The sequence below is a fragment of the Salvia splendens genome, chromosome 11, assembly GCF_004379255.2.
Source record: "Salvia splendens isolate huo1 chromosome 11, SspV2, whole genome shotgun sequence".
NCBI classification, from domain to species: Eukaryota; Viridiplantae; Streptophyta; class Magnoliopsida; order Lamiales; family Lamiaceae; genus Salvia; species Salvia splendens.
The window spans coordinates 3,216,377-3,241,827 of record NC_056042.1 but is presented as its reverse complement, the minus strand read 5'-3'; the positions used below and the strand labels follow the sequence as shown (position 1 = coordinate 3,241,827).

The 25,451-nt window shown below is 38.2% G+C and overlaps 4 protein-coding genes across 5 annotated transcripts; 2 read left to right on the top strand and 2 right to left on the bottom strand.

The window, feature by feature from the left end:
• The first annotated feature begins 3,865 nt into the window (after positions 1-3,865).
• LOC121756517 lies at positions 3,866-4,997 on the top strand. The gene is made up of 2 exons (XM_042152080.1): positions 3,866-4,287; positions 4,364-4,997. The coding sequence occupies exons 1-2, from the start codon at positions 3,995-3,997 to the stop codon at positions 4,842-4,844; spliced, it is 774 nt and encodes a 257-aa protein (XP_042008014.1). The 5' UTR covers positions 3,866-3,994; the 3' UTR covers positions 4,845-4,997.
• Positions 4,998-5,002: 5 nt separating this feature from the next.
• On the bottom strand, positions 5,003-8,920 carry LOC121756516 (2-dehydro-3-deoxyphosphooctonate aldolase 1-like). Its single transcript, XM_042152079.1, has 13 exons — positions 8,615-8,920; positions 8,413-8,510; positions 8,222-8,318; positions 7,909-7,974; positions 7,320-7,379; positions 7,105-7,179; positions 6,930-7,014; positions 6,672-6,730; positions 6,457-6,501; positions 6,036-6,134; positions 5,765-5,812; positions 5,478-5,525; positions 5,003-5,307 (listed from the first exon to the last, which is right to left on the bottom strand). The coding sequence occupies exons 1-13, from the start codon at positions 8,648-8,650 to the stop codon at positions 5,251-5,253; spliced, it is 873 nt and encodes a 290-aa protein (XP_042008013.1). The 5' UTR covers positions 8,651-8,920; the 3' UTR covers positions 5,003-5,250.
• Positions 8,921-12,257: 3,337 nt separating this feature from the next.
• LOC121753757 (zinc transporter 1-like) lies at positions 12,258-14,183 on the top strand. The gene is made up of 2 exons (XM_042149008.1): positions 12,258-13,349; positions 13,607-14,183. The coding sequence occupies exons 1-2, from the start codon at positions 12,417-12,419 to the stop codon at positions 13,910-13,912; spliced, it is 1,239 nt and encodes a 412-aa protein (XP_042004942.1). The 5' UTR covers positions 12,258-12,416; the 3' UTR covers positions 13,913-14,183.
• A 7,296-nt stretch (positions 14,184-21,479) lies between these two features.
• On the bottom strand, positions 21,480-24,325 carry LOC121755888 (septum-promoting GTP-binding protein 1-like). Of its 2 annotated transcripts, none has more exons than XM_042151313.1 (6): positions 23,910-24,325; positions 23,713-23,833; positions 23,536-23,632; positions 23,402-23,441; positions 22,992-23,078; positions 21,480-21,858 (listed from the first exon to the last, which is right to left on the bottom strand). In XM_042151313.1, the coding sequence occupies exons 1-6, from the start codon at positions 24,258-24,260 to the stop codon at positions 21,694-21,696; spliced, it is 861 nt and encodes a 286-aa protein (XP_042007247.1). In that variant the 5' UTR covers positions 24,261-24,325; the 3' UTR covers positions 21,480-21,693. The 2 variants fall into 2 exon arrangements, with proteins under 2 accessions (XP_042007247.1, XP_042007249.1); XM_042151315.1 differs by having other exon boundaries at positions 22,992-23,075.
• Between the last annotated feature and the right edge of the window lie 1,126 nt (positions 24,326-25,451).

The following is a 25,451-nucleotide window of genomic DNA, read 5'->3' as shown; positions in this document are numbered from 1 at the left end:
TACACTACTCTTATATTTAGAAGTTATACAAACTTTATAAGTTAGATTTAATTTTACATATATATAATTTGATCTTATTCCATAATTTATACAACTCTTTAGTAGAATTATTTAATTAATTAGAGACTAATTAAAATATATGAATTGAAAACTTTAATTGAGTAATTATAGGATGAAAATTGTAAACATTACATATTTGTGTTGCGTTTAGCTTGTGAATTACTTCAGAAAAAAAAATTACAATAGAAGATTAAATTGCAATTTTAACCTAAATAAATGGAGGGCAAACTAAACTCTATAGCACAATTCCAATTTTAATCCAAATATAAGGCTAATTAACACATACTACAACTTTTATAACTAAATTGTAAAAAAAATGAAAAATATATATGAAGTATATACTAAATTCAATAAATTAATAGTCCAAATTAAATTTAACTTTTAAGACAAATAATACCTAATTTAGGACTATATTCAATTAAAAAGAAAATCAATCAATGGAGTATAAAATTTTCCAAAAATCCAACTCAATAAAAACCTAAATAAACCCTACCAACCCGACGATAAAAGTTGCGCCTCCCTATTCTCCATCTCTTTCCCAATCACGCCTCTCTCTTCCTCTCCTGCGCCTCCACACTCTCTCTCAATCGGCCTCGCCACCTCCCCCTCTCTGCCAATCGACGCCGCTACGCCCACCGCCGTGCTCGCCGGGTTCCTTCAATCCAGCTGAACTGTCTGTTTGGTCGGCCATGGTGTCGCCAGATGGCTCTTACAGAGTTGGAGTTTCTGCACCGCCGCCGCTACCTCCGTCTCTTCCGCCGGATGGTTCTCTTCTACCCGCCACTGCTACCTACCTCCCTTCCGTCGTCGCCGCTGCCTCCGTCCCTTCTGCCGCCGCTGCCTTTACTTTCCGGTCATGCATCTCCGGCGCTGGCCTCATCCCCGATGAAGTATCTTTTTCATGTTTCAGAATATAGAATTTGAAACCAATATTAAGTTATTCAAAGTTTCAGAAATGTATAAATTGAAAGATTCTACATAGATTTTTGCTAATTTGATATGTTTGTTCCTTTGCCAAAGCCATTGCCGGAGTTCTCGCCGGAGCCATCACCGGATTCCAAGCAGAACCACCCCATATTTTGCAATCAGAAAATTAGAAAATTAGTCCATGATACATAAATGTAGATTCAACTAATGGCAGACTCTATTTAAAAGTGTTTCAAAACTTTCTCAAGAAACTAAAATTTTATTGAACAATACTCAAAATAAAATAAAGAAATAAAAGCCACTTCATCTCTCCATTTTCCCTCCAAAAAGGGTATCATTGTCTTTTCACCAAACTGGCACTTTAGATTATGATAGATGATTAAATTGATTAGCGCATTCACAATGGAGGCCGATCGCGACCCATCGCCTCCCATCGGTCACCATTGAGGAGGGAGGGCCGATTCCCCTTCCCCATCGCCTCTGCCCCATCGCTGATCAATGGCCTCAGCCGATGGCCCCATCGGCCATGCATGGGCCTCCATTGCGGAGGCTAGGGCTGATGGCAGAGCCGATTTTCAATTAATTTTTTTTAAAATTTTATTACTTCTATATATACTTCCTTCCTCCATTTCAAACATTCAATTCTCATCATTATATCCAATAATTCATCCCTCATCATTTCACACATTCATCTCTCTAGCAAAATGAATCCCAATGATGCCAATAATTACGGCGATAATCAGTTCACTGGCCACGGAGGTCAGTTTACGAACCTGCTAGCGGGAAACCAATTTCTCGGAGGCGGCCAACTTTCTGTGGAAAACATAGGACCAATCGCCCATTGAGCCTACTTCTCATTGCCCAATGGACGTGAAAGCAGTGAAGGCAAAAGCGAAGAAGGGGAAGGGGAAGGCATAGTCCAGTGGGACGGATGGCCAATCCGCACCGGTCCAGGCTGACACTGCATTGGGTCACGTCGCCTTCGCACAATCGATGGTGAATCCAATTCCCGATCTGTGAAGAAGTCCATCTGGAACACCATCCAAGGGTTGAAGAAGAAGATGGGTCTTGACGAGGATGACGAGCCGGAACCCGAGTTCGATTGATGTGTGCTTGTTGTTTTTATCTATCTTAATTTTTTTTAATGTAGTATGTTTTTTTAATAAAATTTTGCTCTTTTTTTATTATCTTGTCTTAAAAAATGAAATATATAAAAATAAAAATGATGATGTGGAAATGAGATGGGCTCTGGGATGGACTCTCATTGCAGGGAGATAGACTCTGAGATGGGTCTGCTGATGTGACAGAAAAAAATGGAGATAGGTTTTGAAATGGGCTCCGTAGATAGGCCTCCATCGTGAATGCTCTTAGAGCTACATTCCATTAGTATTAAATTTTGTATTGGCATTCCATTTGGGCTAAATCTATGCTGAAAACTTTAGTGTAGGAAATTTTACAATTCAAAATACCAAATTTTAAGACTATTTTTAAGATTGTGTAAAATACAAGAAAAACGTGATTTTTCTATCAATTTTCCTTTGAAAAAATTATAGTAGTATTTTAGAATAACTTTTGTATGTTGATGTTATAATTAATACTCTACTTTCGACTACTTTTGCCGAAAGAATATCCTGATCGAGTTGACTTTAGTTATAGTGTATCAGCACCATGTGTGTCCTAATAAAAAATGTTACACTTTCTAGTATTGGCTTTATCGTACTAAAATAACTTAATCAGATTATAAACAATTTGCAACTTGCAAAGCCTACGTAAAAGACTATAGATTTTGTATAATAACTATGTTAAGGTGAAGTAGTGTGATTCCTATTACTAAAACATCAATTAGATTGAAATCAATTTGTTAAATGCATCATTTTCTTTTATAAATGTTTGAAATCAATTTGTTAAATGTCGATAACTGTTTGTGGATTATTTCTCGCTTGCTTATTGATATTTAGAAAAGTGATAAAATAAGGATTATTTATTGTAGTTATTGATAAGAAAGGGATATTGGCATCCAATATCATGGAACTTTTAAAAAGTTGGGTTTTTTCCACGAACTTTGAAATTGGCAAATAATATCACAAACTTTACACCGAGTTTGTTATTTCTCACCAATGGAAAAATTCCGGCAAATAATATTATGATACATATTTTTTTTCGTCATTTCTCGACAACATCTTCAAGAGCTTCAAGTTTTTCAATCTTTGAAGATAAATTTCTTGAAGCACACCCTCCAAAATTGTTCTTCAATCTATTAATATAGCCTTCTTTTTTTCATTGATGGGAAATAACAAACCCGAGGTAAAGTTCGTGATTTTATTTGCCAATTTCAAAGTTCGTAGGAAAAACTCAATTTTTTGAAAGTTTCATGATATCAGATGTCAATATCCTTAAAAAAACTACTACATGTATTAATTGTAATATATTTACAAAGTCATGGAATCACAATAGTCCATATATATAGTAGTAGTATATAAAATGAAGGATTGGTGATATGCTTAAGTTTTGAACTGGTATGAATGAGTAATCACGTTCAAATATCATTTGGTAAATTTTCTGAACTTTGATCTTATCCAAAACTAACTCTTGCGAAATGAATTTATTAGTAGGAGTAGTATTTTATTTCAAATCAAATAAGAAGGAAATGTTTATATGATGGTTTTAGGAACCATACTTTGTAAGAGAAAATACTCTCTATGTAAGACTAGACAATTGATGAATTTATGTAATGAAATGTGTCTTTTTATACTCGCAAGTCATGTCATGTGGCATATTCCTTGAAAAAGTTATGTTCAAAACAGTTGTTTGGATTTGGAAAAACAACAAAAACAATAAAATTAGAATAATTGAGTTAGAAGAAAGCTTGGCCATATTCAAAACCACTCAAATATGAAGCAGCGTACAACCCCACTTCCTCACTTTCTCTTCCACAAAACAAATTCAAACTAAAAAAAAGTCATTATTATCAACATAAAAAGCAGCAGCAGAAGAAAGGAGAAAAAAAATGGCGTATATTCTGCCAAATCTTTCCCCAACTCTTCTCCAGCCGCCCAAAGATAGACCCCTTTCCACCATTGCCGCCCCCCTCTCCTCCCACGCGCCGCCGCCTCACACAAAGCTCGAGCCTCCTCCGCCGCACGCCCTCGCGCAGGTCAACCGCACCACCGGCGCAAACGATAACAAGCAGCAGCACGACCACCGCAACGATTTCTATGTCAATTTAGGTCTCGCCGTCCGTACTCTCCGCGAAGACATGCCCTCGATCTTCACCAAAGACCTCAATTACGACATTTACAGGTGCAATTCGAATCACCGATTCCTCCAATTGATTGATGAACTGATCAATTGATTGATTGTTCGATTAATTTTGCAGAGATGATGTGACGTTCATCGATCCGCTCAACACCTTCAGCGGAATCGAGAAATACCGGTTGATATTTTTGGCGCTGAGGTTTCACGGCAGGATTCTGTTCAGGGAGATTTCACTCGACGTGTTGAGAATCTGGCAGCCGTCGGAGAATATGATTCTGATCAGATGGAATCTCCGTGGAATCCCCCGCGTGCCGTGGGAGGCGAAGGGCGAGTTTCAGGGGACTTCGCGGTATAAATTGGATCGAAACGGGAAGATATACGAGCACAAGGTTGACAATCTGGCGTTCAATCTGCCGCAGACGTTGAGGCCTGCTGCCTCTGTTTTGGACCTCGTTGCGGCCTCGTGCCCTGCCACCCCTAACCCGACCTTCTCGTACGAGTCGTGCTCGTGGCTCGAGTTTTACAAGGCTGTGAGGGATACACTTGATCAAGAGGAGGTGGTGATCCCTCAAGATTGCTTGATTTACGGATGGTATACGTAGATAGATAGAGCCTATATGTGTACTAGCCATAGCCCAAAAATCACAATCATATTATATATATAAACATAATGTTCAATTCATACTCAATTTGATGTAGTATAAGGCAGCCATTCAATTACCTAATCAATGTGAATTATTGATTTCAAAACAAAATTGCACATTCTTAATTCTATTATGAATTCTTATTGCACGTTCAAAATATACGAAACAGCGCTTGTACCAAATACAGATGACAGAAAATATAGAAATTTTAGTTTGACTACAGATACAAGCAGGGCTGCTGATACAAATCATTAACGAAAAAATAATACGATCGAATTGAATACATCACAAAGCCAAAGAAGTCTTTCCCCAACGCCTGTCCTGCCCATGGAGGTAGAGCACGCAGTGGAATCTGCTCTGGTTCTCACGGCCGAAATGGAGTGAGGTCGATTTCATACTGTTTCTTCCCCTTGCTAACCCGCTACAGATAAAAGCATGTTTATCAGAGGAAATGGCTTCCTACTTCATCAGAAAAATTGGTAGGTTTATGAAATGATGCGAACATTTTGCTAGATTTTCTTCCTTTAGATATCATGAATTCAGTTTTATAAGCATGTTACTATTTAGGCAGGAAGTGTAGAAATTACTTACAGCAATTGCAATGAGCTCTTCCAAGAGTTCCTCCAGATGACGTAGAGGCTGTACAACAAAAATGAAAGGCGGTAAATCAATGAATGACATGTTATATCAATGATAATAGATCCTTCTACCCCCTTGGGGCGGCCTAATTGGTGAGCTCGTGCCTGAAAAGCCACAGGTCAAAGTCCAGCAACACTTTCTAGGTTGAGTTTGTTGCACATGTGAAAAGTGAGAGAGCCTTCCTCATGAAGGGTAAAGAAGGAGCTTCTCTACTACAATTCAAGTTCAAATTAACTTACCCACTGTGTTGGACCATCAACTGGTGCCTTTAGAGGGTCATCATGCACCTAACAATGGGAAGCAAATTTAGTAAAAAGTTCGGAATGCAAGACTGCAACAAATGCCATCCAACAAATTCATATTTGAGTTATCATTTATTAACACGTTTATTATGTATAGACGTATAGCTGCAGGCATTTTTTATGTATTACACAGCAATGCAGAAGTAATTGAAACGAGAAAAGAAATTGATTTATACTACTATTAACTAGACAAGATTCAGTGGCACACCTCCATAAAGATTCCGTCAACCCCAACAGCAACTGCAGTCCGGGCTATGCAGGGTATCAGTTCACGTAGACCACCACTGGCAACACCACCACCTTCAAGCTGTCCAAGTAATGGTAAATTTCACTTCTCCACATTAAGATACAATCATAGAAATGGAAAAGTAAAGAATACTTAGTTTAGGACGTGGCATAAAGAGATTACATTATTGCAGTTAAAGTATCTACGATGTACCTACAATTGTCAGTCATCTTACTGGAAATCTGGGGTTGTTAAATCTTCTCTGGATTACAAGTTTTTTAGTAACAATTGGAAAAGTTGCAAAAACTTGGTGTCAAAGGTGACCAGTTTTGAAGAACACAGATGATTTTATCAATATTTAAAGAGTATGTGCATTTAAATGAATCATACAGTAAACGTGTACCTTTCTACCAGCCGGTTGTTGAAGAGAGTGTGTTATATCAGCAACCTGAAGGATAATTCTCCAATTTAGAAATATAGGAAACCACTCCACAGTATGTTAAAATCAAAATGCAAATGTACAACATGAAACATATTTAGACAGGTTTTATGTTCTGGATGTGCCAAATGGAAAATACCAGCATCAACACAACACATGCAGCCAAAAAAGAAACTTACAACAGGACAATTGGCCTCCCTCAACCACTCAAAATTGCGTGGATCAACAATCAGGTCATCTGCATAACACGGCAATAGAGTTAAAAAAAGGTATGATAAAAATTAACCGGCCAGCTTTCAGAATATCATTGGCAGTCATGGTAATATAAAGTGCACCACATTTGGAACTTTTGTGGACACAGCTATACTTTTGTTTTTCTCTTCTAGATATAAAATTGTCAAATTAGTACAGATCATAAGATAGCTGGGAGCACTTACTGTAACCAAACATAGTGCCTCTCTCACAAACCATAACATTTTCATTTCCAGCCAATCTTATCTTTTCAGCAGAATTTTCCATGACCTACACAATGTAAACAAGTATGGAATCCTGGAGTTGCTTGGGTAATTGGTGGATGCTGAATCATATGAAAAGAAGGGGAGCGAGCATTACTGAAGGCGCACAGAATTGGCCTTTCTTAATATTGATAATTTTCCCAGTCTTTGCAGCTGCTACAAGCAGATCTGTCTGTCATGACAAGAAGAAATTATATTAGCTTTCCAGTTACAGAAAAGGGTGGACTCAAATACATTCTCGAAACCAAAATCATATGGTCGGGGAAGCAACCCCCGTCCCCAACCCCCAATATACTAGGAATGCAATCTAACCTGTCGGCACAAAAAAGCAGGAATCTGAATTATGTCTGCAACCTTGCCAACAGCTTCACACTACAAAGGTGACAAAGAGTTTTGCATCAGCACGCACTTACACTGTAAAAAACAGTTACCTATTACTATTACAATATGGCAATTTCACCAGTAAGCAGGTTAAAAAAACAATAAAAAATTATACTTATTAATGACAACTTCAAATATGTAACTGAAAACTGAAGAAACATGTTCAATGCATTCATTTCACAGGAATAAGAAACTAACACAATCCAATAAATGGTACATAGCACAGGGATATATAGGAGCTGAATGTCCACAGAAAATTGTAGTGGTAAGTGGGTTACATCACTATTCAAAAATAATTAGCTTGTGATAAAAAAGAAGCACAATTCCATCTCCAAACTTGAACACATTAATTCAACATCTTATGAGACAACCTTGTCTCCCTTCTCTTGTAGAATTTTTTTTATTATCATAAAATTGCTAAAAGTCCCCTACACTAAATCGCATTACATTGATCAAATAAACAACTATCTTGGAAACAAATTTTCACTGGCCAAAAATTAAAACATGTGTCATAGCCAACCTGTATTGTTTCGTGCACATCAGTAACTATTGGAATGTCATAAGTTGTTTTCACCTTCTCAAGGATCTGCAAAGAAAAAAAGCAATGACAGACAATTTAACAATGCATCAAGTTGAACTCTAACATCAACGGATTCCAATACAAGCTCCAAAGTTAAAGTACTGTTACAAGTGGAAAGACGAAACTAAAAAAAGAAGAAAAAAAATCAAAGCTTCGGCCTCACAAAACCAATCAGTAATATGGAATTGCTACACATATTAGTCTCAACATTTTTTCCAACTGAACTATAGAAACAATCCCATCTAAGAACTACCTTCAATCCTTCAGCCAAACCCGGGCCACGAAACGACTTAGACGACGTCCGATTAGCTTTGTCGAAGCTCGACTTAAAAACCAGCGGCAAACCAAGCCTAGAAGGGAGAAAATGCCAAGGAATTCAGCTAATTAATTAAACAGAGCAGAACGAAACTAATAAAACACGAAAACTCCGAGATATATCATTACTTAGAAGCGATGGATTTAAGGTTTTTGGCCATGTAGATAATGTGCTCCTCCGATTCAATCACATTGGGGCCCGCCAGCAGGAAAAATGGATCCGCAGCCTATACATCGCAATTGAACAATGTAAATCAGTCGAAATCTTCTTACAATTAGGGTTCAAAAAATATTAAAATGCCGGAAGAATTGATAGAGCTAATTCAGAAACCTTGAGCTGATTGTAAAGCAGAGTTGAGGAATCCATATCTCCGGTCGAAAATTTGCAGCCAGTAGATGAAATTCAAATGGAAATGAGACGCGCAGCTCAGAAAGCGGAGTCGAAATCCACCGGATCTGATGATATACTAATTCAATGCTCCGCCACAGTCTGTCAGTGAGACATACGTAACGATCATCTCGGAATTATTTGGATCTGAAATTCAATGCAATGAATCAACAGAGTCTGTCAGTGAAAGAGACGCTATATTTTCCTGCTGATAATCTCGGTTCAGTTGTTCTTGTTAGTGAGAGAGGAGGGTGGGAGTGAGTATGATAAAAGCGGGTCGGGTTCGAGTGGGCTTAAAACGGGTCGGGCTCGCTCAACGTCCTTCATAGCAGCCTCTTGTTTTCGCGCAAAATATTGTTTCTTCGGTCCAACCGATCGGCGAACTGTCTTGACGAATACGGGCCACCGATGATATATCTCATCTGCCAAATAGTATCCCCTACTGTACTGAGTGCCGTTGGCTACGAAGCTGATTTCGGGACCCTTCCCCCGGCACTCATCATTGAATAGAGGCGATGACTGAAGAACATTGATGTCGTTGTTCGAACCTGCAACACCGAAATACGCATGCCAGATCCGCAAACGGTAGTCAGCAACGACTTCCAGGATCATCGAGGGATGTCTGCCTTTGAAACCAGTAGTGAATTGGCCTTTCCACGCCACCGGGCAGTTTCTCCACTCCCAATGAATGCAATCGATGCTTCCTAACATTCCTGGGAAACCGTGAACCGCACCGTACATATCTAGCAGTCTCTGGCACTCACCAGGGGTGGGCTTTCGTAGGAACTCCCCACCAAATATTTCTCGGATCCCCTTACAAAACTGCCTGAGCACCGTTAGGCTAGTCGTCTCACCCACCTGTAGGTATTCGTTGAACATATCAGCCGGTCCGGCGTAGGCAAGCTGCCGGATTGCAGCGGTGCACTTCTGAAGAGTAGACAGCTTGATCCGGCCAGTGCAATCACTTCGGAGGGTGAAGCACCGGTACCGCTCCGCCAAATTCGTCGCTATATGGTTGAAGAGTCGTTGCGACATTCTGAATCGCCGACGGAAAATCACGGGTGGATAACGGGGGTTATCCACAAAGTAGTCCGCCATTAGACGCTGGTGCGCTCTGCTATGGTCTCGTTGGATGGTCCGACGATGAGTAATCGCACGAGGGATCGCGGCCTCCGCGATCTCCGCCCCGCGCTCTGCATCCTCCGCGTTGGCGTCGATATGCACCTCTTGAATCAGAGAATTCCACGCCTCGTTCCACAAATCGTCCATTTTAAATACCAATGGAATATACAAATTTTAGTGAGAGAAAGTATGAGTGAAGAATTGGAATTGTGTGAAATTAATGAGTGAAATGGGGTGTATTTATAGGTAAATTAAATTGAATTTAAAAAAAAAATAAAAAATTAAAAATCGTCCACCCCGCCGCAAACCGCCCCACTATAGGCCAGCGCTTCGGCCACCCCGCCGTCCGGCGACCGGCGCGTCCTCACACATTTCTCGGCGGAAGGCCTTCTGCCACCTTTTTTTTGTCCGCTTCGGGGCAGACGTCCCGCCCACTATATACTGCCTCGCCTTCGCCCTCGTCGGGGCGGCCTATACTATAGTGGACACTCTAAAGTGCATCGAACCAATGAGATTAATCTCACAAATTAAAACAATTTATATTATTATAACATTTGATTTAATCAATTATTTAATCGCGAAACATGATTTAATTATGTAAGTGGTAGCGTGATTTAATCATTTAAGAGCGAAGGTCATTTCATAATAATGAATTTTTAGAAAGTATTGTTGGGATGAAAATATGAGTTAGGAAAGTAAACGACGTGGCGCAACAAGTGTCCCACTGTGCTTGCTGCGAGAGCACCACTGCTGCTGAGGGCATTGAAGTTAATGTTAATAGAATTCAGGCAACTAAGCTAGTGAAATTTCCCTCTTTCCAATTTTTCCCTCTTTTTTTAGCATCCACGATAGTGGACGTTAGCACGGACTATCTATAGGCTAGTGGGCATGGGGGACGTCCGAGTTAGGCTAACGCGATTGACATCCCGAAGACGGACGAGCTCTCATCCCCGGACAATAGGCGTTAGCCGATTGCTAGCCTATCGTTGTCCGCCTATTGCGCGACGAGCGATAGGCTAACCGATATATTTTTTTATACACTATATTTCATTGCACTTCATTTTTAGAACATCCACAATAAGCACGAACTTCCCATAGGAGAGCAATAGGCTAGTCAAAAACTCCTCCTGCCATATCATCAAGGACTTCCCACATGTTGTCACATCATCAAGGACTTCCCACATACCAACAATAGGCTAGCCAGCGCCCTAACCAAGCAAATAAATTCACAAATATGATTAATTCATTTTTATGTTGGTGTTTATCAAAATTTAAAAAATAAAGTGCAATGAAATATAGAGTATAAATAAAAAAAATTAAAAAAATAATCGGTTAGCATATCGCTCGCCGCGCAATAGGCAGACAGCGATAGGCTAACGACTATTGTCCGCGGATGAGAGCTCGTCCGTCTTCGGAACGTCCGTCGCGTTAACCTAACGCAATAGCGGGCGTCCCCCACGCCCTTCCCACTAGCCTATGGCTAGTCCGTGCTAACGTCCGCTATTGCAAATGTTTTTAAATATTTGATAAACACCAACAATTAAAAAGAATTGATCGTATTTGTGAATTTTTTAGCTTGGCTAGGGCGCTGGCTAACCTATTGTTGGTCTGTAGGAAGTCCTTGATGATGTAGCAGCCTGTTGGAAGTCTTTGATAATGTGGCAGGAGGAGTTTTTGACTAGCCTATTGCTATATCAAATATGGAGTCCGTATGCTGGCACAAAGAGTTAAACAAAATTTAAAAAGCATTTGTTCAAAATAGAATGAAATTTATGAGTACGAGGCACTAATTAGCAAAGAATTATAAGAGTAGATCATTAAATAAGTGAAATAATACTCCCTTCATCCCCAAAGAATATGCACTTTGGATCGCCACAAGTTTTAATGTAAAATATGAAAAAGTAAGAAAGAAGTAGAGAAAAAAAAGTAAATAAAGTATTATTAGTGGAGAATGAGTCTCACCTCATTAGAAAAAAAATCTTTCCAAAATTAAAAAATGTATATTCTTATGAGACGGACTATAAAGTATATAGTGCATATTCTTGAGGGGCGGATGAAGTATGTATTATGATAATATATAGACATGTCACTGTAGCCTGAAACCAGTGAACTTGTCCGAGTTCGTTAAATTAAGATGGTTAGGATACAAAAAAAATTTGACGCATAAAATTATCTAATTCAATTAGTCCGCAATTCGAGTAGACTTATTCGATAATCAATGGGTTGGATTTAAGTGCATTATGGTTTATTCTTCCATTTTAAATACTACTATTTGACAACTGATTTGACACTTTATGATTTTTTAATATAAGTCATTATAAAAAAATTAACATTTAATTTTAGAGTACTAAGTATTTAATAAACATATATAAATGGATTAGAAAATTCAAATTCAGTTTAATAAACATTTTAGAATCGAAACATATACATTTAAATTTCATGAAATGTGTTACTAAATCATGCAACAACTCAAGGTTTATTAAACGACATTCTTATCCTACATGGAGTACTATATTTTTACATTATCACTGTAGTATTTATTCATATTCGATTTTAAGCATGTATAGCAAAATTCTCATAATTAAATATTTTATATTCTATAAATATAACTAATTTTTATTGTATGTTTCAAAATGTTTCCTTATTGATATTACGTGCTCAATTTCAGTATTTTGTCATTACCAACCATATATATATTCTGCACAGCCGGGCATTATCAAAAGAGCCAACCTTTTTCCACAACTATACTACTACTAAAATAAAGCAACTGCTTCGCTTCTCTCAACTTCACAAAAATATCTCCTCCTCCGCCATGAGCTCCCACCAATCCATAACCCTATCATCCTTCCTTCTCCTCGCTCTCCTCCTTCAACAAGTTTCCGGCGACTGCAGCCGCCAGGACGACGACCAATCAGCCCGCCACGACCAGGTCGCCGCGCTCAGCTACAAGCTCGCCGCAATCGCTTCAATCCTCTGCGCCGGCGCGATCGGCGTCAGCCTCCCGATCCTCGGCCGCCGATTCGCCGTCCTCCGCCCGGAAAACGACGTCTTCTTCATGATCAAGGCCTTCGCGGCCGGCGTGATCCTCGCCACCGGCTTCGTCCACATCCTCCCTGACGCATTCCGCAAGCTCTCCTCCCCCTGCCTCGCCCTCAACCCGTGGGGAGAGTTCCCCTTCGCCGGATTCGTCGCGATGATGGCCGCGATCGGCACGCTCGCCATCGACACCCTCGCAACCAGCTTCTACAATCGCTCGCAGAAATCGAAGCTCGCGAGCGTTGTCGTCGTCGACGACGACGAGGAGGCGGCGAATTCCGGCGATGTCCACGTGCACACGCATTCGACGCACTGCCACGCGCACGGATCGAACGCGTCAGATCTAGTCCGGCAGCGCATAATATCACAGGTTTTGGAGGTAGGGGTGGTGGTGCACTCGGTGATAATCGGAGTGTCGCTGGGGGCGTCGGAGAGCGCGGCGACGATAAAGCCGCTGCTGGCGGCGCTGTCGTTCCACCAGTTCTTCGAAGGGATAGGCCTCGGCGGTTGCATTTCTCAGGTGAGTAATTTTTTATATAGCAAATCCTCACGGAATCGCAAAAATGCTGTCATTATTCGCTTTTCAGAATGGAGATGTTGCCATTATGTTGCCATAATGTCGCCATTGCCAGTCACAGTTACTTCTAACTGAATACTATTCCCTGGCCCCACCGCAATTACCTTTTCTCTCACCTCGATTTTAACAATTTCTCAACATTCAACAAGAAAAAAAAAATTTGGTGCTCCTGGTAATTGAGTTTTGTCGCGATTGATTAGGCGAAATTCAAGTGGGCGACGACGGCGATTATGATGATGTTCTTCTCGGTGACGACGCCGATAGGGATCGGAGCGGGGATTGGGATAGCGAGTGTTTATGAAGAGAACAGCCAAAGCGCTGTGATTGTGGAGGGGATATTGAATTCGGCGTCGGCGGGGATACTGGTGTACATGGCGCTGGTGGATTTGTTAGCGGCGGATTTTATGAACCCTAGGATGCATAGTAATGTTAGGCTGCAATTGGGATCACACATTTCGCTTCTGCTTGGTGCTGGTTGTATGTCTTTTTTGGCTAGATGGGTTTGATTTGATTTGATTTGATTTCATAACACCATGATTCTACTACTTCCCTCTACTCTCTCTCTCTCAAAATTCTAAAATTTGGCTAGTTTTGACGATGAACTATACGTACATATATGAGTGTGTGTGTGTGTGAAACTAAGAAAAAACACTTCCAAAAAATATGAAATTTTGATCATCACCATATCCTAGTGCTTTCATTTCCTGTAATAAATCTAGAAAACATGAATACTGACTCACTGAAACTAAAAGGATTGCATGTACTAGTTGTTAGGTGAAATTATTAAAAAAACATGAATATTGGTAGAATCTATATTCGTCATGTGTCCTATGATTTTTTAAAAATCAGTTCTAAAACTATAAATTTAAACATTTTTCTCAAATTTTCTCCCGTAGTCTATTTTGGATGAGTTATATATCTATTGTGGCATTTGAAAATTTATGTGAGGAGAAGACAGTCCATGAATTTTACTACTCCCCCGTTTCTTCATAGTTGAGTCATTTTTCCATTTTGAGAAGTTTCTTCATCGTTGAGTCATTTCCATATATAGTAATTATTTTCTCTTTCTTACTTTTTTCTCTCTACTTTATTCACTTTCTACTTTATTCTCTCCATCTTTTTCTCTCTCTTACTTATTTTATCTATTTATTCAACACACTCAACACCTTTTTTTTAAACTCCGTGACGAAAAGTTTTGCCTCAACTATGATGAAACGGATGGAGTATTTCTCAACCCACTTAGAAACAAATTGGTAGTTATCAATATGACATGTGTGTGCCAAATTAATATAGTAAAATATTACCCCGTACAAATAGAAAATCATAATATTTCATCACTGAAAATTTGAGAAAACATTAAAATTCATGTGTCTCATGAATGATTTTCAGCATAGTGGGATGAATAAAAATTTGACCAAATTCATTATTTTTCTAGCAATTTACCCATATTATAACTAAAGTAGTATGGTAACATTTACAAACTTGGGATGAAGATGTAATAGTATTGTTTTTTCAGTTTATGTAATAGGCCATCTAAGTCATTATTCTAAAGGGACTTGAATAGGCTCGGTAAGTATAGTGGTTGTGCCGATTGCTCGAGACGTGTCCTGATGCAATTATGCAAGAACTTCACGATGATATCTTGTCCAGGGCCACTCAATGTGATGAATGCAGAGTATGAAGATAGCCCCTTCCTGACAAATAGTTGAATATCATGCACATCTTGTCTTAGTTATCCGAGACTTATCTACAACGAGCTAATGAAAAAGTTATAACTGGTGTATATACCCTTCAAATGTTTTGAAAGTTTTAGATTAATTAATTGCTTATTAATATTAAAGTAGAGTAGTGTACCACTCAACCTTATCATTTTACTTGGACTTAATTAACTACTCTAATTGGTTCAGTACAATAAACTTTTTTGAGGTATAGGTTCAAGGGGTTGTTATCATCCTTAACAAACCTGATCATATTACCAAATCTTTCTTGCCATCCAAAATAAGGTGTATATTAAGTTATTGATTTGACGCTCACCTATTATATACTCCATCAAATATCAAAGTGACATACAGATATATAAAGCGAGATCTTTATACAGGAGTATATTGAGTTATTGATTTGACTCTCACACATTGTATAACAAATTAATATATTATATACAAATATGTAGTATGGATTGTGATCAATTGAGATTTTTTAGCCTAATTAAGAATTGAGATCATTATCAGCCACTCATTTTTATTAAATGAGTGGTCCAGAATTTGCCACATGGAAAATATTTTAAGATTAATTAATTATGAAAGAGTAGAATGGTAATTTCAGTTACTCATCCCCTATAAAAATCACTACCCGGTGATGAAAATTGAATGATCCCATTTCCCCAATACTACACAAACGATCTTGGCTTGATCGATTTCATGGATGAATCCAATCTCCACCAATTCTTCGATCTAATTCGCGGCAAAAATGCTAAAACTCACGACAATTTTCATCTAACCTATGTTCAATCAAGATTACGATTATCATCAGAGCATTAACGCCGTCGGCGCCGCCGATGCTGAATGTGGGGATGTTCGATTTTGAGGCGGCGGCGGGGCATGATGAGTTCGGGTTGGTTAATGCGGCTTGTGAGATGAATCAGGCGGAGGAGGAGGAAGAAGAAGATGAGTATTTGATGGACGATCAGGATGGATCGTCGGGGGGCTCGGGCGTCACCACAGTGCCGAGGGCGAGGAGCGGAGGCGAGTTATCAATTAGGCGGTTCTTCACTGCCTCGCCCGTGCGGTCGGTCGATGGCCAGATGCTGAAGGAAACATTGGGGTATTTGTCGGTGGCGGCAGTGGCATTTGAACTTTTTGCAAGCTTAATTATTGATTCGTTTATGGAATTGGAAGTTTTAGGGTTTGGATTATGAATAGTGTTGGATGTGAGTTGGATTGGGGAATCAAGCTTAATCATAATGCACTCTAGGTGTTTGTAGATATTCCTCAGTTGGGAATTAGTTGCTAAGAGTTAGATTCAAGATTTAGCTATCTCCTTTTTTTAATGTCAACTACGCACATATAATGTCAACTACGTATATAATCTATGTCAACTACACACATATAATGTCAACTACATATACAATTCATGTAAACTACACACATATAATGTCAACTATGTGTACTATCCATGTCAACTACACACATATAATGTCAACTACATATACAATTCATATCAACTATACACATATAATGTCAACTATGTGTACAATCCATGTCAATTACATATATAATCCATGTCAACTACATACATATAATGTCAGCTACATATACCTACATATATTATACGTAAAACGTTGTTGTTGACATAAATAATATAGGTCGTTGACATGAAGATATTTGTTGTTGACATTAATTATTTGTAAAATATTGTTGTTGACATAATAGTTGACATAAATAACGTTTGTTGTTGACATCATAGTTGACATAATGTCTCTGTAGTTGACATCGCTCGAAAATGACAATTATGCCCCCTAGTTGACATAATGTCTCCGTAATTGACATCGCGTGAAAATTGTAAATGAGTGGCTGAAAATGCATCTTAGTTCTCAATTAGGCCCAAAAATCTCAACCTAACAGGACCCTGTGTAGTATACTACTCCCTCCGTCCCACAAAGATAGTCCTAGTTTGACCCGGCACGGGTTTTAAGAAATCGTTTGACTTTGTATTAAATGAAGGTGTGTAGTGGAATAAGGGTCCCACTTGATTTTTTATGTTTTATTGTTGGTTATTCAATGTGGTGAAGATGTGTATACTTAATGTTTTTTCTTCTACTTTGTTTGTGTGATTAGTGTTTTCACAATTGAATTAAACCCATTTTTTTAGGCACTAATAATCTGAAGAAAAATAAGGCAAAGCACATGATTTACACTCCACAAATTTCGACCCATTCATTTTCAAATAAGGCAGCTGCCAATATATCCTTTACATTTGGGAATTTTTTGGGAGGGAAATCCCTAAACCCACAAACTTAGGAGGGAAATTAGTGCAAACTATTGGAGGGAACTTGGTTTTCAGTACAACATCCTTACACATAATTTAGGAGGGAAATTTAAAGTACCACAACCTATAAAAGCAGCAACTACACCAACAAAATCAGATTTTTAGAAAATTTTCCCTCAGAAAAATTTCATCACTAGACTATGGAGCTTGCTGTCAGAGATTCACGCATGTTAGGAGGCACCACCAAAAATCTGATAGCTCAAAGTCTTCTAAAATCGAGCACTTCAGGTAAGGTACCATATGGAGGTATTGAAAAGGCAGCCAAGGATTATGGAGTGAGCAGGAAGACTGTGCACAGAATCTGGGCAGAAGCGAAACTCCAAATTGAGAAGGAATTGCCTATCAATGTAAGAGATCATGTTAGAGACATTAAGCACAAAGATAAAATTCAGCTTGATGTTACCAAGGTAAGAGATCTTTCAGTCCTTGAAAGATCTACCACCCGTAAGATGGCTTCCAAGCTTGATTTAAGCAAGACTACACTAGGCAGGATGGTGAAAGAAAAACATCTCATGCCACACACAAGTGCAGTGAAGCATGTTCTTACTGCCTCAAACAAGATTGCAAGGATGAGATGGGGTCTTAGCCATGTTCAACCACTCATAATCAATGGTAAGCTAAAATATGCCACAATGCACAATGTAGTGCACATAGATGAAAAATGGTTTTACATGACTAAGAGTGCGAATAGATACTACCTGCTGCCAGATGAGGAAGAGCCATATAGATCATCTAAGTCAAAGCGGTTTATCACAAAGGTGATGTTTATGTGTGTTGTGTGTAGACCAATATTTTCAGAAGATTGAGAGGTCATTTTAGATGGAAAAATAGGCATTTTTCCATTCACAACTATGGAATCAGCAAAGAGAAAGTCCAAGAATAGACCAAAAGGCACCATAAAGACAAAGCCCATTCAATCAGTGACCAAGTCAGTGATGAGAGCATGCCTAATTAAAAAGGTACATTGTTTTTATGTCCTTATTTTATCTATCACACATTAACACATGTGTAGATCATACCAGCAATCAAAGCCAAATGGCCAGAGAATATAAGCAAGAAGATCTTCATTCAACAAGACAATGCCAAGCCTCATATAAAACACAATGATGCACATTTCCAGTCAGGTGCAAACTCAGATGGATTCACATTCCATATCATTTTCCAACCACCTAATTCCGCAGATTGTAATGTGTTGGATTTGGGATTTTTCAGAGCAATCCAATCTCTACATGATGACAAAGTAGCTAAGGGAGTGGATGACTTATTGAGGAATGTGTATACCTCTTTTGAAGAACTTAGTGCACAGACACTTAACAATGTTTTCCTTACTCTTCAAGGTTGTCTCACTGAGATGATGAAGGTAGAGGGGGGAAATGGCTATAAAACTTCACACATGAACAAAGAAAGGCTATCAAGGCTGGGGACATTGCCAATCACTTTGGAGATTGAAGAAGAGATTGTGAAGGCTGCTGTGGCATATCTCCAACAGCCCGAAAATGATGTCAGTAAAGCATATGACATCTCAGGTATCACTGAAGTTGTAGGCTTCTAGTTCAGTAACTAGAAATCATTTTTTGGCAGTTGGGTGTGTAAGCTTCAGAATTAGGCGTGGCTTATACTATCAACTGTTTTTTTTTGGCATCTTTTGTAAAATCCTAATCCCTCATAACAATTTCATCATAGGGCAGCCTCCAAACCTGTGTAAGGGGTGGCTTCTAAGGCTTCGTAAGTCACAAAACAGTCTCCAAACCTGTGTAAAGGGGTGACTTGTAATGTGAATTGTTGTTTTAATCCCAATCCCTCAGATAACATGATTATATCACTCACAAATAAGCCTCCTAACCTAACAGTAGGGGTGGCTTAGTAATCACACCAGATCAATACAAGCAACACATACAAAATCATCATAGGGAAGAGATCAATATCAACAACACATCCAAAATCATCACAGGGAACATATCAGTTGATGCAACACAATTGTCATCACCTCAATTTCAGTAGGACATAAATCATTACAACATGGGTAACACATAAAAAATTAGCTCAACATATACACAATCAGAATAGGGAAGAACTAAACATCAAAGCTCACAGCCTCCAAACCCAACCAACAACCACACCCTCCAAACCCAACCAACAACCGCGCCATCCAATCCCATCAAAGCCCACAGCCTCCAAACCCAACCAACCCAACCATCAAACACAGCCTCCAACCCAACCTACAACCACAGCCTCCAAACCAATCGTCAACCACCGAAAGAAAAGAATTTGAGGGAAACATACTTAGATTAGATCCAAAAGGTAGCAAAATCGCAAGCATCTGCCTCTCACTTTCAGAATACACGATAGGGGTGGATTTGGGTGGATCGATAGGGGTGGCTGGTGGTGGTGGACCGTAGTAGGGGTGGCCGGTGGTAGTGGACCGTAATAGTGGGTTTCAAATCCAAAGTACTCGAAAATCTTATCGGGGACGAAAGACTAAAGCTCTATTTCAGGGACAACGGTGTCGGTCAGGGTTCCGCCGACGTATGAGCCGTCAATGGAGGAGTAAGACGGCCGTAGATGTTTAGGCATGTCTGGGACGAAGAGGTCGTCCAGATCCACCGATGAAAACGAAGGGGATGAGTCGGGATTTGAACCCATCGCAAGCGCCGCTGTAGGAAATTAGGGTTTCGGTGGGGAAATTGTGGGCACAGGGGTGAGATTTATGGAGAGTGGGTTGGATGGTAGGTGAAGATGAGTAATGGCATCGGGAATTAGGGTTTTGGTGGGTGAGAGTGGGTGGCGGTGGGGGGAGATTTATGAAGAGAGAGGGGGTGAAGAAGAGTAATGGCCGAATTTGAAGAGTGGATGGTAGGTGGAGATGAGTAATGGCCGAATTCAAGGAGTTGCATGGGAAAATAGGGTTTCGGTGGGTGAAGGTGGGCGGTGGTGGAGGAAGATAAATGGAGAGAAAAATTGGATTGTTGGTCAAATGTGTGATGACCGAAATGAATGTGGGATGGCAGGTGGTGTAATTTTTGTAAAATGGAGGGGTCTATGCAATGTCTATTTTTGGTAAATTTGAAGTGGGACAAACTTTGTGGGACAGGCCAAAATGGTAAACTGGGACAATCTTCGAAGGGAGTATAAATTGTATATATTCTATAGATTTTATGGCATTAACAAGCTTTTAAAGTGTCCGGTTCCATGCATGAGTTCTGGAATTCTAAAGTAAGTTTATATTTATCTTGTAATTAATTTTGTTTTGTACTCAGTTTTGAATATTGAGCCATTGGGGATGTGATCAATTGATAACTAATTAGCAATCCAAAATTAAGACCAATTCTTAACCATTAGATTAGGAGATCTCGTGGTTGATATAATGCCAAATAGATTATATTTTAAATTTAAATAATTATTAAATAAAATTAAAGGGTATTAATTTCAATTCTCTCTTATTAAAATTAACCCAGAATTTTAAATTTACGTAATTCACTCGATTTAAATTATTTTTCCGCAAAAAATATATCAATTTCAAGGTAATTTTGTAAGGATTCTAACGAGATCTCAATTGCATATGTTCCGACAACATTCGGATGATGGAATTTGATGATTTTTATTTCAATTTTCGTATATGTTGATAAGCATATTTTTATCAACAAATATATAAAAAAATCTCAATATAATGTATGTAAAATCTCAATATAATGCATCAAAATCTCAATATAATGCATGTAAACTCTCAACATAATGCATGTAAAATCTCAATAAAACTGTGTTGATATTTTTGTGTACTTGTGTTGAAATACTCATGTCATTATGTTGATATTTGTAATACACTATGTTGATATAAAAAACACAAAAATTATGATATGATAATAGAATGACGATCTTACCCATTTGTTGATATTTTGTCGACTATTTATTGAAATTCGTAAGATTTAATCTCATCCATTCGTTTTGAAATCTATTAGTAGAGATTTGGTCTTGATTTTAGATTATGATGCTATAATTAATAGAAGATGACCATGGGCCATTGTACATCAATTGAAAGAAGATACTATTAGAATCCGATTTTCATTTAGGTACAGAAAATACAATAGTTGAGTAATAGTTTTACAAATGGGCTTCGCTAATCCAGGACAGATCTGGCCCATCAAAAACAGCTATGGTTAATTGGGCTGTTAGCAGCTACTCTATTTTGCTAACAAAAATTGTTCCGTATACAAAGTCATACTTCTCTTCCAATAAAAAAAAAGAATTAAAAGTCAATAATGGGTTCACCAACAGTCAAGTTTCTCTGAATATCCCATGGCAAATTGAAGAGCTTCGCCATTATGAACTTGAAGATCTTGTTTACATTGATGTTATGTGTTGAGCTCGAAAAGAACAACGTTGCTTTCATCACCTTCGCATATGCCCGTGCCTGCCATCGGTAAGCAAGAAAAAAAAATTAAAACTTCATAATTTAATATTCATTGCAGTAAAAAAGGCGATTCCGTCGCCTTGGCTTCCCCACACTCCGGCCCAACATCATGTGAGATGGTTCAATCAGGGTACGCAGTAGCCCGTTAAGGGGGAGACCTTAACCCACTGGCTGCCAGAAGCCCATCTCCCAAGGCCTCACACTTGTGACTGAGAGATAGAAGCAACTACACGACAGCAGTGGATTCGAACCCAGACTCATTGTAGCAAAATCTGCCCCTACGTTGCCAACTGCGCTACGCTCATTGCAGCAAGATTTAATATTCAGTTATCAAATCTTACAAACCTAATAAGATTCCACTAAATTTCGTGACTTAAATAGTTTTAGAAATTCCACTAAATCTCTATAAAAAAAAACAAGCCTATTTTATTCAGTATGGTGGCAAGAATTGCAGTGTAGCACGCAAAGGCAAAGATAGATTAGGCCAATATTTCCAACACGTTTCCTTCGTGTGTCGCTATTTTTGACGAGCCAACGACGACTCCAAGTCGTTGTTTTCTTCCTTTAATAGAAAATTGTTTTATTGTGACAAGAAAATGCTACGCGTCAATAATTTCCTTATTTTTATCTATTTAGACAAAGATTGATCAATTTTCGAAAAAAAATAAAAGGTTAAAGATCAACTATATATCATTTTAAAAGTAAGTGGTACGTTTTTTTAGTTTGTAAAAATAATTACCAAAAAAGAATTTATAAAATTGTGAATGAGATATATAATTATAATAACAAATAAGTAATATTATATATGATAAAATTTCTAAAAATTGCTAAAAATCAAGATAGGTTTAATAAAGCACACAATAAATTTGGTACGATAAAGCCATCGAATGCATGACTAGACGTCATTTTTAACTTAGCTTATTCATCACATGTTTGTAGAAAATGACTCATGACTATAAAATACATATATACAAAAAAAATATATATTATACGGTTACAAATGGCAGTTACATATTACGTGGTGAATGATTAGGTACTTAATTAATTTATATGGTGCATAGTTTAATCAATTTACGTGCATTAATATGTGTCGCCATGATATTATAATTCTTGGGAAAGAGTAGAAAAATTACCTGAGTTATGACAGCCCATTGAATATCAGGCGGAAGTTGCACAAAATCATCAAACTTAGTCCCAATCAATATTGGAATTGCAGTCTGCTTATAACAAAAAAACAAACATACCATCATCAATTACAATGCAAAATTTGGATTATCTTTGAAATTTTCTTCATGACATTATTGCACAAACTAGCCCAATAAATCCCAAAAGGTTTTAAAATGTAAAATATTGGTGTTTGGAAATAGAATATCAACGAAGTTTTAAGTTTTTAGAATTGTTACCATTTAGTAGTAATAACTTTTGATGAAGCAAGAATCATTGTTAACAAAAAGGGTTCTAATTTCCGTGTCGTCAAAGCGTGTTCGTTACTTTTGAGAAAGCAGAATTTAAATTCTTTTCTAAAAGTGCGAAATTTTGGTACCTGATTCCACTTTCTTGCTTCACTGTACCATCCAATTATACTGCAATTACATAAAAATGAACAAATGAATGATTAAAATGAAATTGATCTCATTGATTTAATGATGAAATTGAGATTTTACATAATTACAGTACCTGTTTAGAGTGCATCTACTGGTGAGATCAAACATGAGAAGAATAGCTACAGCATCTTTGCAAGCAATTGGAACTTGGTGTAATGACTTGTTGTCACCTGAAATTGTGGAGATTAATCAGATTAAAAATGTTAATCTCTTAATTAATTAATTTATTTGAAATTAACTGAATCCGTACCTCCAACATCCCAAATTCTGAAAGCAATCCTTGCACCTCTAATTTGCAGTGTTTTATCCATCAAATTCAGCCCCTTCATCTGCAAACTCTTCCTCTCCTCCTCATCTCCAACATATTTCACCTAATTCCAAATCAATTTTAACGATAAACAGCTAACAAATCGATAGAAACGAGAGCTTAACTAATTGAGTATTCACCACAAAACTAGTTTTCCCAATCTCGCAATCCCCCAATATACTGATCTTCAACGAGACTAAATCGGAATCGTCGCTGTCGTATCCGCCGCTAGACGACGTCGTAGCGGCGGAATCGAGAGGATTCGCCGGAGTAGGAGAAGAAGAGGAGGGGACTCTTCTGGTGGAGAGGCGGCGGTATCGAGAATTAGGCATCCTGACGGAGCAGACGAGGACTCTCTCCCAGACGAAGCGGAAGAAGCGGCGGAGGATGGTGACTTTCTCGGCGATGCTCCACCGGAGGTTGACGTGGATGATTTTCCGGTAGAGCTGAGTCATTTTTCCGGTGGCGTCGTGGAATTTCTGTATAGCCATGGGTAATGTGTGTGTGTGTGTGTGGATATATAAATCTAAGCGTGAGGAATTTTTGGGGGTTTTGTTAGTTGACGTGGTGCGTCGAGATAATAAAAGATGTGGAAATGGGCTCTTTTTTATTTATTTTAAATTTTTATAATTTAATTATGTAATTATCGATATATGGAAAATGAGGTTTGTACTTTTTGGATCTTTGGAGGAAGAAAAAACTACTCCATAAAGGGTGCACAAGTCATCTTATTCATCTAAGTAATAGTATTTTATTTCACAACTAGCACTCCCTCCCTCCATCTCATGCTATTCGCATTTCTCACTTTGACAATATAAATTTGAACATGAGTAATTAGTGTAATTAAATTAAAATTTTAAGTACTAAGGCAACACTTGATAAAGGAAATACGAACTAACTCTAATATCTTAATTAAATATCATAATTTTTATCTAAAAAACTCTTCTTTTTACAAACTTTGTTATGATAAATCCACAAGTCTAGAAATTCATTTCGGTTAAGCAAGTCTTCCCGAAATAAAAAATGTTACCTGCAGGATTAAGTTAAAATTCATCCATTTTTAAAGTACATTAAATTACCCAACAACTTCAATAATATTTCACAAAAAATAGTGAACTTCATAGGAAGACTAGACGGAGTAATTATAAGTAGACTAATTCGAATCACCTACCATAGTCTATGTGGTATATTCTAGTAGATTAGAGTGATGGAAAAAAATCCATAATATAAAATTTTATCTACCATATCAATTTATTATACAACAACGAAAATGTATTTGGATAAGTAGCGATAATGGGGTGGATTTGTTTATGGTATTGGGTTGGGGGACGGTTTATTTGACCATATACAACAGTCCAAACTGCCGGCTTTTTTGGTCTTTACTTAGTTTATTGCTCAAATTAGTCCACCTAATTTTGTTCTCTTGTATATAGTTGAATATGTGTCGTCATTTATAATGTTGTTTTTTAACATATAATTGCTATAATTTTTGCTTTTTACAATAATATGATTTGCAATCGAAAAATATGATCGTTAATTAATGCTGGTGGGATCATGCAGACATCCTCGTTAGTGTTTAGGGCATCCTCAACGGTGCTCTTGCTGAAGGACCGAGTTCGTACAGAAAGCGCGGCACCTTGCTATCCGCCGCTGCACTCTTGCCGACGGCACGGACGTGCTCG